This window comes from Ranitomeya variabilis, chromosome 3, assembly GCF_051348905.1.
Source record: "Ranitomeya variabilis isolate aRanVar5 chromosome 3, aRanVar5.hap1, whole genome shotgun sequence".
Classification (NCBI taxonomy): domain Eukaryota; kingdom Metazoa; phylum Chordata; class Amphibia; order Anura; family Dendrobatidae; genus Ranitomeya; species Ranitomeya variabilis.
Genome location: NC_135234.1, coordinates 390,930,078 through 390,943,947, shown reverse-complemented (window position 1 = coordinate 390,943,947; position 13,870 = coordinate 390,930,078). Strand labels below are relative to the sequence as shown.

The 13,870-nt window shown below is 40.4% G+C and overlaps 1 protein-coding gene across 1 annotated transcript in view; it reads right to left on the bottom strand.

The window, feature by feature from the left end:
- Positions 1-1,240: 1,240 nt before the first annotated feature.
- Positions 1,241-13,870, bottom strand: part of LOC143817542 (uncharacterized) — a 33,077-nt gene continuing 20,447 nt past the window's right edge. Inside the window, exons 4-5 of the mRNA XM_077299036.1 lie at positions 1,921-2,069; positions 1,241-1,252 (exon numbers count right to left, since the gene is read on the bottom strand). Of these exons, the coding sequence (XP_077155151.1) occupies positions 1,241-1,252; positions 1,921-2,069 (161 nt within the window). The remainder of the gene's footprint in view (positions 1,253-1,920; positions 2,070-13,870) is intronic.

The window sequence follows — 13,870 nt, the reverse complement described above, 5'->3', positions numbered from 1 at the left end:
GTGAGAAGAGTCTTGGTGAGAGAGGTAAAGAAGAACCTCAAAATCACTGTGGCTGAGCATCACAGATAGGGAGATGGGAGAAAGTTCCACAAAGTCAACTATCACTGCAGCCCTCCACCAGTCGGGCCTTTATGGCAGAGTGGCCCAACGGAAGCCTCTCCTCAGTGCAAGGCATAAGAAAGCCCACATAAAGTTTGCTAAAAACCACATGAGGGACTCCCAGAATATGAGAAATAAAATTCTCTGGTCTGATGAAATGAAGATAGATCTTTTTGGTGATAATTCTAAGTAGCATGTGTGGAGAAAACCAAGCACTGCTCATCACCTGCCCAATACAATCCCAACAGTGAAACATGGTGGTGGCAGCATCATGCTATGGAGGTGTTTTTCAGCTGCAAGGACAGGACGACTGGTTGTCATTGGAGGAACATGAATGCGGTCAAGTACAGAGATATCCTGGATTAAAACCTCTTCCAGAGTGCTCTGGACCTCAGACTTGGAAAAAGGTTCACCTTCCAACAAGACAATGACCGTAAACACACAGCTAAAATACCAAAGGTGTGGCTTCAGAACAACTCTGTGACCATTCTTAACTGGCCCAGCCAGAGCCCTGACCTAAACCCAATTGAGCATCTCTGGAGAGACCTGAAAATGGTTGTCTACCAACATTCACCATCCAACCTGACGAGACTGGAGAGGATCTGCAAGGAAGAATGGCAAAGGATCCCCAAATTCAGGTGTGAAAAACTTGTTGCATCATTCCCAAGACTACCCATGGCTTTATTATCTCAAGAGGGTGCTTCTACTCAATACTGAGCAAAGGGTCTGAATACTTATGATCATGTGATATTTCAGTTTTTCTTTTTTAAGAAAATTTGTAAAAATTTAAACATTTCTCGTTTATTTCAGTCACGAAGGGGTGCATAGAGTACATTAATGAGAAAAAAATGAACTTTTTTAAATTTACCAAATGGCTGCAATAAAACAAAGAGTGAAAAATTTAAAGGGGTATGAATACTTTCCATACCCACTGTATGGGTATTATTTGGCCTTATTTTTTACTTTATATGAGAAAAAACTCCGGCACACTCTAAACGAAGGATTTCAAAGTTTATTTTCAATATGATGAAAAAATGGGGTTTCAAAAAATGAATAAACGCATAAATCTTCAATGTACTTGATTTGGACACATACAATTTCTTTCTCAACGTTTCGGCTAAGAAGCACCTTTTTCAAGAGATTAAATGTCCTTCTGAAACATACATAAGCACAATGTGCATGAAATTTCATAAACAAAAAATAAAAAAATAAACCAACATCATACAAGAAGATGTCCTATAGAACGATAGAAAGTAAAATGAGGGAGAACATTTTATCATGTCCCCCCACACAATAATGTCACTGGACTAGTTTATAGATTCTTGAGGCTTATAATATGTAAAACAACCCAAAGTAAATATCAGTTTTAGGAAAATGACGGTCCCCTCTGAGTACACATCAAGGAAAAAGGGAAAAAAGGGAAAAAAAGGGGGTAATATACATATATGTATATCAAATGCATGCACTAATTATGGGACACCTCACACCGATATATTCTTTAGAAAACAGACTATTGACTATAGACCGCACCAATAGGTATAAAAAAGGTGAGAACCATACTTATGGGTATGAGGAGCCAGGCGGAGAAACCCACTGTTGAAATAAATGTACAAAGAGTTCACTATAAATAAGCGCTGATGTATACATAGCAAAAGAGCAAACGAGCGCATGGCCTGCTTGAGTTCCAGGAGTGCGGCTGTGACAGCAATACCTTAGGTAGAGACGTCTCACTGGGGCATGGTATCCAAAACGGAGGACCGGAGAGCCGAGACCGCTGTGTAGGAGGCACGTGTGCAAGTCGGCGTGCTGGCGGCTATTTACCTGATAGGAATGAGAGTGGTTCCGGGTGAGGGTAAGACACATGAACCGGAAGTAGGTGAAAGCCGACGGGCCGAGGAAAGCCGGAAAGTACCGAAGCAGTGCGCATGCGCCGTGAAATCCAAAATGAAGTGCTAAGTTCCGCTTGTGAACTATAAGAAAAAGAAAAAAGATATTATAGAAACATGTTACTAGAACAAGGTGGGATGTGCGGAGATTACTCTTACTCTTACTTATTTTTTTACTTTAACATTTGTGAGGGCACTCACTCCCTCATGCCAAATAGCAAAATAGTGGAATACATGTTCCCCATTCTTTTACAATGACATTTCAAACACGTTCATTTGAATTTTGGGCATCACCACCAACACCACCATGTCCACTGCTATGTCATTATGCGGCCCTCGCTGTCAATTATCAGAGTGCCATCAGGTGCTGTGAAACCTGAGTTTGGTACAGGCCCTCAGGTGGCCCTGTATCATACATTTGGGAGAGCTCTCACTCCTACTTTTGGGAAATCCTTCCCTCATGCCAAATAGTTAGCAAGATAATGGAATACATATTCCCCATCCCTTTACAATGCCAGATAAAACATGCCTATTTGAATTTTGGGCTTTGCCCACCACCACCACCACCATGTCCACTGCCATGTCATTATGTGGCCCTCGCTGACAATTAGCAGAATGCCAGCAGGTGTTGTGAAAGCTGAGTTTGATAAGGACCCTCAGGTGGCCCTGTATCATACATTTGGGAGAGCTCTCAATCCTTCATTTGGGAGGTCCCTCCCTCATTCAAAATACTTAGAAAGATAGCGGAACACATATTCCCCACCCCTTTACAAATGCCATTTCAAACATCCCCATTTGAATTTTGGGCTTTCCCTGCCACGACCACCATGTCCACTGTCACGTCATTATGCGACCCTCACTTTTAATTTTCAGGGGTCTACCATGTGCTGTAAAACCTGCATTTTGAAAGGTCTGTAGTTCATTTTTGCCACCCGATATTAAAGGAACCACTGTCATAGTGGGTTGTCAAGCAGTTGTAAAGTAAACATAATACTAGAGTTGGGCGAGCTGTATGATCAATATTAGTAAATTGGATTATACCAGACATATGGAGTATTGCCAAGCTCAGAAGAAATTGTGTAATACTTTTGGCAACATTTTTGCCCATTTCCCAATGTGAAAATGTAAAATCTGGGGCTAAAACCATTTTTTGTGGTAAAAAAAATTATTATTTTTTGTCATTGCCCGATGGTATCAAATTCTGTGACACACTTGTGGTGTCAATATGATAAATGCACCCATAAATTAACTTATTGATAGGTGTAGTTTGTAAAATGCCGTCAATTATGGGGGTTTCTGCTGTTCTGGCACATCAGGGGCTCTGTCAATGTGACGTGGCCCCCTCAAACCAATGCAGCAAAACCTGCACTGTTATATGGTGCTCCTTCCCTTACATGCCCTGCCTTGCTCCCAAACAGTAGTTTTCCACCACATACTTGGTATTGGCATACTCAAGAGAAATTACACTGCAAATTTTGGGGTCCATTTTTTCTTTCTACCCTTGTGAAAATAAAAAAAAGTGGGGGCTAATATAGCAATTTTGTGGTAATTTTTTTTAATTATTTTAACGGCTCAATATTATAAAATTCTGTGAAGCCCCTGGAGGTTCAAGGTGCTCACCAGACACCTAGATAAATTCCTTGATGGGTCTAGTTTCCAAAATTGGGTCACTTGTTGGGGGTTCCACTGTTTAGTCACATCAGGGACTCTTCAAACACAACATGGCATCCGCTATCGATTCCAGCCAATTTTTCATTCCAAAAGTCAAATGGCGCTCCTTCCATTCCGACCTCTGCTGTACGCCCAAACAGTAGTATTCCTCCGCATATGGGGTATCGACATGTTAAGGAGAAATTGCACAACAAATTGTATGGGGCAATTTCACCTTTAACCCTTATAAAAATGCAAAATATGGAGTTAAAAAGATTTATTTGGGAAAAATGTTATTTTTTCTATTTCACGGCTCTACGTTATAAACTTCTGTGAAGCACCTGTGGGATCAAGGTGCTCAATACACATCTAGATAAGTTCCCTAAGGGGTCTAGTTTCCAAAATGGTGTCAGTTGTTGGGGGTTTCTACCGTTTAGGCACATCAGGGGCTTTCCAAATACGACATGGCAACCGCTAATTATTCCAGTATATTTTACATTAAAAAAGTCAAATTGCGCTCCTTCAATTCCGAGCCCTGCCGTGTGCCTAAACAGTAGTATTCCCCCACATATGGGATATTGCCATGCTCAAGAGTAATTGCAAAACAAAATATATAGTCCATTTTCTCCTGTTACCCTTGTAAAAGTAAAAAAAAATAGGTCTGAAGGAAAATTTGTGTGAAAGAAAAGTAAATGTTTATTTTTTCCTTCCACATTCCATTCATTCCTTTAAAGCACCTGAAGGGTTAATAAACTTCTTGAGTAAGATTTTGCACACCTTGAGGAGAGAAGTTTTTAGAATGGTGTCACTTTTGGGTATTTTCTTTCACATAGACCCCTCAAACTGACTTGAAATGTGAGGTCCCTAAAAAAATGGTTATGTAAAATTTGTTGAAAAAAATAAAAATCACTGGTCAAATTTTAACCCTTATAACTTCCTAACAAAAATAATTTTGGTTCCAAAATTGTGTTGATGTAAAGTAGACATGTGGAAAATGTTACTTATTAACTATTTTGTGCGATATGACTTTCTGATTTAAGGACATAAAAATTAGAATTGGGGGGTTCCACTGTTTAGGTACATCAGGGGGTCTCCAAACGCGACATGATGCCACCATTGATATCAGCCAAATTTTCATTAAAAAAGTAAAACAGTGCTCCCTCCCTTCTGAGTTCTGCCATGAGCCCAAACAGTGGCTTTCCCCCAAAATTCGGGGTATTAGCATACTCAGGAGAAATTGCACAACAAATTTTGTCATCCATTCTCTCCTGATACCTATGTGAAAATAAAAAAAATGGTTCCAAAGTAAATTTTTTGTGAAAAAAGTTAAAAAAATGTTCATTTATTTCCTTCCATATTGCTTTAGTTCTCGTGAAGCACCTGAAGGGTTAATAAACTTCTTGAATGTGATTTTGCACACTTTGAGGGGTGCAGTTCTTAGAATGGTGTCACTTTTGGGTATTTTCTGTTATATTGACCCCCCAAAACTCACTACAAATGTGAGATGGTCCCTAAAAAAAATGGTTAAGTAAAATTTTGTAGGAAAAATGAGAAATCGCTGGTCAACTTTTAACCCTTATAACGTCCTAACAAAAAAAATTATATTTCCAAAATTGTGCTGATGTAAAGTTTACATGTGGGAAGTGTTATTTATTACCTATTTTGTGTGACAGCACTCTCTGATTTAAGGGTACAAAAATTAAAAGTTTTAAAATTGCGAAATTTTCAATAGTTTTGCCAAATTTCCATTTTTAACATAAATAAACGCAAGTTATATCGAAGAGATTGTACCACTAAGGCTGCCGTCACACTAGCAGTATTTGGTCAGTATTTTACATCAGTATCTGTAAGCCAAAACCAGGAGTGGGTGATAAATGCAGAAGTGGTGAATATGTTTCTATTATATTTTTCCTCTAATTGTTCCACTCCTGGTTTTGGCTTACAAATACTGATGTAAAATACTGACCAAATACTGCTAGTGTGACGGCAGCCTAACATGAAGTACAATACGTCATGAAAAAGCAATCTCAGACTCAGTGGGACACATTGAAGCGTTCCAGAGCTATAACCTCATAAAGTGACAGTGGTCAGAATTGTAAAAATTGGCTTGGTCATTAAGTACCAAATTGGCTCTGTCACTAAGGGGTTAAATAAAGAGAACAGGATGGGGACTTAATTCAATAAAGTGCACAGGGCAGAGGACATTATTAAATAAACGGCCCAGGATGGGGACCTTTTTTAATATAAAGCACAGAACAGGAGACATTATTAATTAAAGGGCGAGGGAAAATCATTAAATAAAGAGCCCAGGAAAGCAGGCATTTAAAAATAAAATTGGCCCAGGACAGGGAAAATTGTTAAATAAAGGGCCCATGGCAGTGGACATTTTTCAAAATATATCCTATGATACTGTACACTACTAAGTAAAGGGCCTAGGATGAAGGACATTATTAGATAAAGAACTCAGGACAGGGGATATTTATAAAGTATGGGGGTCAGGAGCAGGACCAGGTAAATGGTTACAGAATGGGGACATTATTACAGGATGGTACTAGGATAGGTACATTATTGAAGAATTGAGAACATAATTACAGGATTGGTCCAGGACAAGGGACATTATTATAGGATGGGGCTATATTACAAGACATCATTACAGGATGGAGCTAGAGCATAGGTCATTATAACTGGATGGGAGTCAGGATGAATTACATTATTACAGGATAGGTGACATTATTACAGGATGAGGACCAGAATAGGAAGACATTACTATAGAATGGAGTCCAGGACAGAGGACATCATTAGAGGATTGGGTATTGGGTACATTACTATAAGATTATTCCCAGGATGATGAACATTATTACAGGAAAGGGGATAAAGATTACTACATTATTACAGGGGCCCATGCATCTGACCAACAAGTTGGTGGGGGTATTGGTCCACATTCTGCATTGGGGTCCATAAAACTCTAGTTACACCACTGCTTATTGACAAGGGAAGATATACTGTGGATACGAAAAGTATTCATACCCCTTTAAATTTTTAACTCTTTCTTTCATTGCAGCCCTTTGGTAAATTCAAAAAAGTTCATTTTTTTCTCATTAAAGGGAACCTGTCACCCCCCCAGACGTTTGAAACTAAAAGAGCCACCTTGTGCAGCAGTAATGCTGCATTCTGACAAGTTGGCTCTTTTAGTTATTGGTGCTGTAACTGCAGAAATAATCAGTTTTGTAATTTGTCCCAAATACCTTTCTTCAGTCAAGGAGGTAGGCCTTTCCCCCCTGCTGCAGACACCACACAGCCGTCACTCACATTTTGTTGGCGCCGGGCGCCACCTCCTCATCGCCGTTTTGAAATGAGCTGGCGCCTGCGCTCTTTTCTCCTGCCTTGGGCAGGCGCAGTGAGCGCTGCACGTCTGTCCTCATATGCAGTTTAGCTGACTGTGCCTGTGCGGCCGCCATGCCTGTGAATCCCAGCCCCACAGTGTCTTCGGATTTATTCTCACTGCGGGGTGGGGATTCACAGGCAGGGCGGCCGCACAGGCACAGTCAGCTAGACTGCATAGGAGCACAGAGGATGGGCAGCGTCATTTCAAAACAGCGATGAGGAGGCGGCGCCAAGAGGATTTGAGTGATGGCTGTGTGGCGTCTGCAGCAGGTGGGAAAGGCCTGCCTCCTTGACTGAAGAAAGGTATTTGGGACAAATTACAAAACGGATTATTTCTGCAGTTACAGCACCAATAACTAAAAGAGCCACCTTGTCAGAATGCAGCATTTCTGCTGCACAAGGTGGCTCTTTTAGTTTCAAACGCCTGGGAGGTGACAGGTTCCCTTTAATGTACAGTCTGCACCCCATCGTGACTGAAAAAAACAGAAATGTTGACATTTTTCTAAATTTATTAAAAAAGAAAAACTAAAATATTACATGGCCATAAGTATTCAGACCCTTTGCTCAGTATTGAGTAGAAGCACCTTTTTGAGCTAATCCAGCCATGAGTCTTCTTGGGAATGATGCAACAAGTTTTTCACACCTGGATTTGGGGATCCTCTGCCATTCTTCCTTGCAGATCCTCACCAGTTTTGTCAGGCTGGATGGCGTACGATGGTGGACAGCCATTTTCAGGTCTCCCCAGAGATGCTGAATTGGCTTTAGGTCAGGGATCTGGCAGGGTCAGTCAAGAAATATCACAGAGTTGTTCTGAAGCCAGTTCTTTGTTATTTTAACTGTTTGTTTAGGGCCATTGTCTTGTTGGAAGGTGAACCTTCAGCCAAGTCTGAGGTCCAGAGCACTATGGAAGAGGTTTTCATCCAGGATATCACTGTACTTGGTCGCATTTATATTTCCTTCAATGACAACCAGTCATCCTGTCCCTGCAGCTGAAAAACACTTACATAGCATGATGCTGCCACCATCATGATTCACTGTTGGGATTGTATTGGGCAAAATCACTAACAAATTATTTCACAGAAAACTCACCTACCGAAACAACCCCATTCACCCATTGGTGCGCCCATAAAGCGGTCATAAGGGGCATCATGATCCAAATCTCTGCAAAAAGGAAAAGAATGTTTAGGATCCAGATTGAGGATATTCAAAATAAAATAAAAGATAAGGAAAGCGAACAATTAAATTCAAACCCCCCATCTACTCAAATTAAAACAGAGCTACTAAAACTCAGGCAGGAGCTCAAGAAAATCATTTTTTCATCATACCACACCATGGTCAAAATTTCCAAAATGAAGCAGTATTCCTCAATTAATAAGCCAACGCGATACATGACTAATAGAATAAAAAAGATAAGACAAGTAAACAGGATCACCAAAATACAAACAAAAAATGGTACAACGGTATCTCATCCCCAAGATATAGCCAACTCCTTCGCAGATTATTACAGCAAATTGTATAATTTACATTCCCAACCCTCCACCCCACTTCCCAATATTTCTGACATTGAAAAATTCTTGACCACAATTAGCCTTCCAAAATTGACCCTTGGTGATTTAGAAAACCTAACCTCCCCTTTTTCCCTAGAAGAAATAGAAAGAACCATTCTTCAACTCAAGGACTTTAAATCGCCAGGCCCAGATGGTTTCGGAAACGAATATTATAAAACCTTCACCAAATTACTCTCCCCACATCTACAAAACCTTTTTAATATGGCTAGTTCCTCAGGTAAATTCCCAGCAGAAATGTTAGAATCGACAATTATTTTAATTCCCAAACACAATTCGGACTTAACCCTTGTTAATAATTACAGGCCAATTTCCTTAATCAATACAGATCTGAAAATTTACTCCAAGCTAATTGCAAATAGGCTCAAATCCTATTTGCCGTTATTGGTTCATGGGGACCAAATGGGTTTTATAACAGGTCGTCAAGCACCAGATGGTACTAGAAGACTTATCAACTCAATTAAATTGATTCATTCCTCTAAAGTGCCATCTGTAATTATTACTCTAGACGCCGAAAAGGCTTTTGACCGATTAAATTGGCTTTATTTAACATCAGTACTTCAAAAATTTGGGTTTAATGAAAAATATATCAACAGCGTAATGGCACTCTATTCAAAACCAACAGCCAAAATTTATGCAAACAATTACTCCTCTACACCATTTAACATTTCAAATGGTACACGACAAGGGTGCCCTTTATCTCCGCTGCTTTTTATTTTATCAATGGAACCACTGGCGCAATCAATTAGGCAAAATAATTCCATAAAAGGTCTACAAACGCGAACACGCCATTATAAGATAGGGCTCTTTGCCGACGATATGATGTTTACCCTGACGGACCCCTATGAATCAGTTTCGGAGCTACAAAAAACCCTTCAATTTTTTTCAACTATTACCTTTTTTAAGATAAACGAAAATAAATCCAAATTATTGCCATTTTACTTAACGGAATTAGAGAGAAAGAAAATAAAAGATATTGTTTCATTTAGTTGGTCGGAAGGAGACCTAGACTATCTAGGTACAATCATTTCAAAAAACTTAGACACATTAATGAAGAAAAACTTGAACAAACTCTTGGAAAATGTAAACAAAGACCTGGGTTTCCTCGGTACTAAAGACCTCTCATGGTGGGGCAAAGTATTGGCAACTAAAATTTTTATTGTCCCCAAAATCTCTTACATACTGAGAACACTTCCCCTAAAAATCCACACTTCCTACCTGACTAGCTTCCAATCAACAATAAATACGTTTATTTGGAATAAAAAAGGGCCCGCATTTCCACAAACATTCTATATAAATGCAAGGAATTTGGGGGCATAGGCTTACCAAACATTACAGCTTTATATCTATCGAATTTAATAAAACAAAGCCAGTATTGGTTCATGAAAGAAGATCCTCCGAATTGGCTTGACCTTGAAATTGAACTTAACAATAGGAAATCTCCCAAAGAATTGGTTTTTGACCATATTCTCAACAGACCTTATAAGGCCTACGCCCATCACCCTATCTTTTCTCCCATTATATATGCCTGGAATAAATTGTCCAAACGAAAGAGAGGCTCCAACAGGAAAGTCCTCCTCCAAAATACCCCTATAGAGATTATCATGCTTACCCAAAATATTAACCCCTCCCCCATATGGAGAGACAATGGGATTCAAAAATTAAATGATATCCATGATGGGGTTAAATTTCTCACCTTCAGCTCTATTAAACAAAAATTTAAAATACCCTCCTCAGCCTTTTTCCCTTACATGGTACTAAAGGACCAAGCTCAAAAATTCATTACAAACAAACCAAAAATATCTGAAGCAACTATTAATTTACTAAAAAACCCCACACACAATTTATTTTGGAGCAACAAGCAAATATATCGGTGGTTTAACAATGACACACAATTTATTAAGTTAGCTCATATGATAAAATGGGAAGGGGATCTGAATGTAACGTTCACTCCAGAACAGTGGGAAAATGCAATCCACTTTACTTATGCATCAAACATCTGCATGACACTGAAAGAGGCCTACTATAAAATAATAACAAGATGGTACTATACTCCGGCTCGCCTTTCTCATCTGCCGTCAGGAGGATCTCCATTATGCTGGAGAGAATGTGGAGAGCGTGGAAGTTTGCTACATGTGTTTTGGTAATGCCCCCGGGTAAAACCCTTATGGAGGCAAGCCATAAAATTAATTAACAAATTATTAACAGGTAATATTATAGTTACCCCTGCAATGGCCTTGTTGTCCCTGAACTGGGAAAAAATAGACACAAATGTGAGATCTCTTATCATCCATATCTGCCTTGTGGTTAAACAAATCATAGCTTTCCATTGGAAGAATCCGATTTTACCGGCTTTTACTGAAATTATAGACCAAATTAACTTACACAAGACATACGAAGAAAACTTCGCAATAGCAAATAATTACTATACGAAACATGATAGGAAATGGAAGAAATGGGTTGAGGTAAACTCTAACCTGTCGCATTAAAAGGAAAGATGATGGCTTCTACATATCTGTGAGGATATTACTGTTTATTATATGCAATATGCTATTATTATATGCTATTATATGTTACTATATGTTAATCTGTTAAACAATTGTTAATCATTATCAAATTTTGTTTAAAATGGACAGCGTGTCCACAATTTTGTTCTTACCTTTCCCCAAACCCACCCCCCTACCTCCCTCCCTCTCCTTCCCCTATTCCCTTGTGAGCTGACTCCACATGCTAATATTAAATTTCAAAGATATAATAAAATTATTTGAATAAGTATGATCACAGGTTACCTTTCCCCAAACCCATCCCCCCTACCTCCCTCCCTCTCCTTACCCCTATTCCCTTGCGAGCTGACTATATGATTATTTCCACATGCTAATATTAAATTTCAAAGTTATAATAAAAATTATTTGAACAGGGATTGTATTGGGCAGGTGATGAGCAGTGCCTGGTTTTCTCCACACATACTACATAGAATTATCACCAAAAAGGTCTGTCTTTGTCTCATCAGACCAGAGAATCTTATTTCTCATAGTTTTGGAGCCCTTCATGTGTTTTTTAGCAAACTTTATGTGGGTTTTAATTTGTCTTGTACTGAGGAGAGGCTTCCATCGGGACACTCTGCCATAAAGGCCGACTGGTGGAGGGCTGCAGTGATAGCTTTGTGGAACTTTCTCCTATCTCCTTACTGCATCTTTGGAGCTAAGCCACAGTGATCTTAGGGTTCTTCTTTATCTCTCTCACCAAGGCTCTTCTCACATGATTGTTCAGTTTGGCTCAAAGGCCAGGTCTAGGAAGACTTCTGTCGGTCCCAAACTTCTTCCATTTAAGGATTATGGAGGCCACTGTGCTCTTAGGAATCTTGAGTGCTGCAGACATTCTTTTGTAACCTTGGACAGATCTGTGCCTTGCCACAATTCTGTCTCTGAGCTCCTTGGCCAGTTCATTTGACCTCATGATTCTCATTTGGTCTGACATGCACTGTGAGCTGGGAGGTCTTATATAGGCCGGTGTGTGCCTTTCCAAATCAAGTCCTATCAGTTTAATTAAACACATCTGGAATCCTAAGAAGGAGTAGAACCCTTTCAAGGAGGATCACAAAGAAATGGACAGCATGTGACTTAAATATGAGAGTCTGAGCAAATCGTCTGAATACTTATGACCATGTGATATTTCAGTTTCTCTTTTTTATTAAATTTGCAAAAATTTCTACATTTCTGTTGTTTTCAGTCAAAATGGGGTGCAGAGTGCACATTAACCCTGCTGTGGAACCATGAAAAAAAAATCACTGCTTTGATATCATTAGATCTATAATGACCCCAGGCTCAAAATCGTCATATTTCATTGAAATGAACATTGAGCACTGTTGCTCTGTAGTGAGCACTGTTGATATGAAGTGCTGGGATCCTGGGTTTAAATTCCACCAAGGACAACATCTGCAAGGAGTTTGTATGTTCTCCCCGTGTTTGTGTGGATTCCCTCTGGGTACTCCGGTTTTCTACCACACTCCAAAGACACACTGATAAGCAAATTAGATTGAGGATGATGATGATGATGCATGTAGAGAGCTGAGGAGTATGATGACGATATTTAAGTTAACTTATTAGATAATAAATAGTGATGGAATGGGGGAGACTTGCGTCCCTCAGTGGTTGAAATGGTAGAAAACATAGTTTAGATTGAATACTTGTAGAGGAGAATGAGCTGCCATCAGTAGTATTAGAAATGGTCACATTAATAAATGAGTTAAACCAAGTGGGGAATGTGGGGAATTGAAATTATTGGATGCAGAAGCTTCTGAGCAATTATTAATGACAATGGTCTTTCCCAGAAAATTCTCATGGCTTTTGAGGAAAAATTCAAACTCATTCATATTAGGAGTAGTGTTGAGCGATACCGTCCGATACTTGAAAGTATCGGTATCGGAAAGTATCGGCCGATACCGGCAAAATATCGGATCCAATCCGATACCGATACCCGATACCAATACAAGTCAATGGGACTCATGTATCGGACGGTATTCCTGATGGTTCCCAGGGTCTGAAGGAGAGGAAACTCTCCTTCAGGCCCTGGGAACCATATAAATGTGTAAAAGAAAGAATTAAAATAAAAAATATCGCTATACTCACCTCTCCGACGCAGCCGGGACTTCAGCGAGGGAACCGGCAGCGTTGTTTGTTTAAAATTCGCGCTATTACTTGGTTACGTGAATTCCCGGCTTGTGATTGGTCAGGTCGGCCATGTTGCCGGGACGCGGACCAATCACAGCAAGCCGTGACGAAATTACGTCACGGCTTGCTGTGATTGGTCCGTGTCCCGGCAATATGGCCGCCCTGACCAATCACAAGCCGTGACGTCACGGGAGGCTGGACACGCGCTCATTTTAAAATGGGCGCGTGTCCAGCCTCCCGTGACGTCACGGCTTGTGATTGGTTGCGCCGCGGTCAACCAATCACAAGCCGGGAGGCTGGACGCGCTCATTTTAAAATGGGCGCGTGTCCAGCCTCCCGTGACGTCACGGCTTGTGATTGGTTGCGCCGCGGTCAACCAATCACAAGCCGGGAGGCTGGACGCGCTCATTTTAAAATGGGCGCGTGTCCAGCCTCCCGTGACGTCACGGCTTGTGATTGGTTGCGCCGCGGTCAACCAATCACAAGCCGGGAGGCTGGACGCGCTCATTTTAAAATGGGCGCGTGTCCAGCCTCCCGTGACGTCACGGCTTGTGATTGGTCAGGGCGGCCATATTGCCGGGACGCGGACCAATCACAGCAAGCCGTGACGTAATTT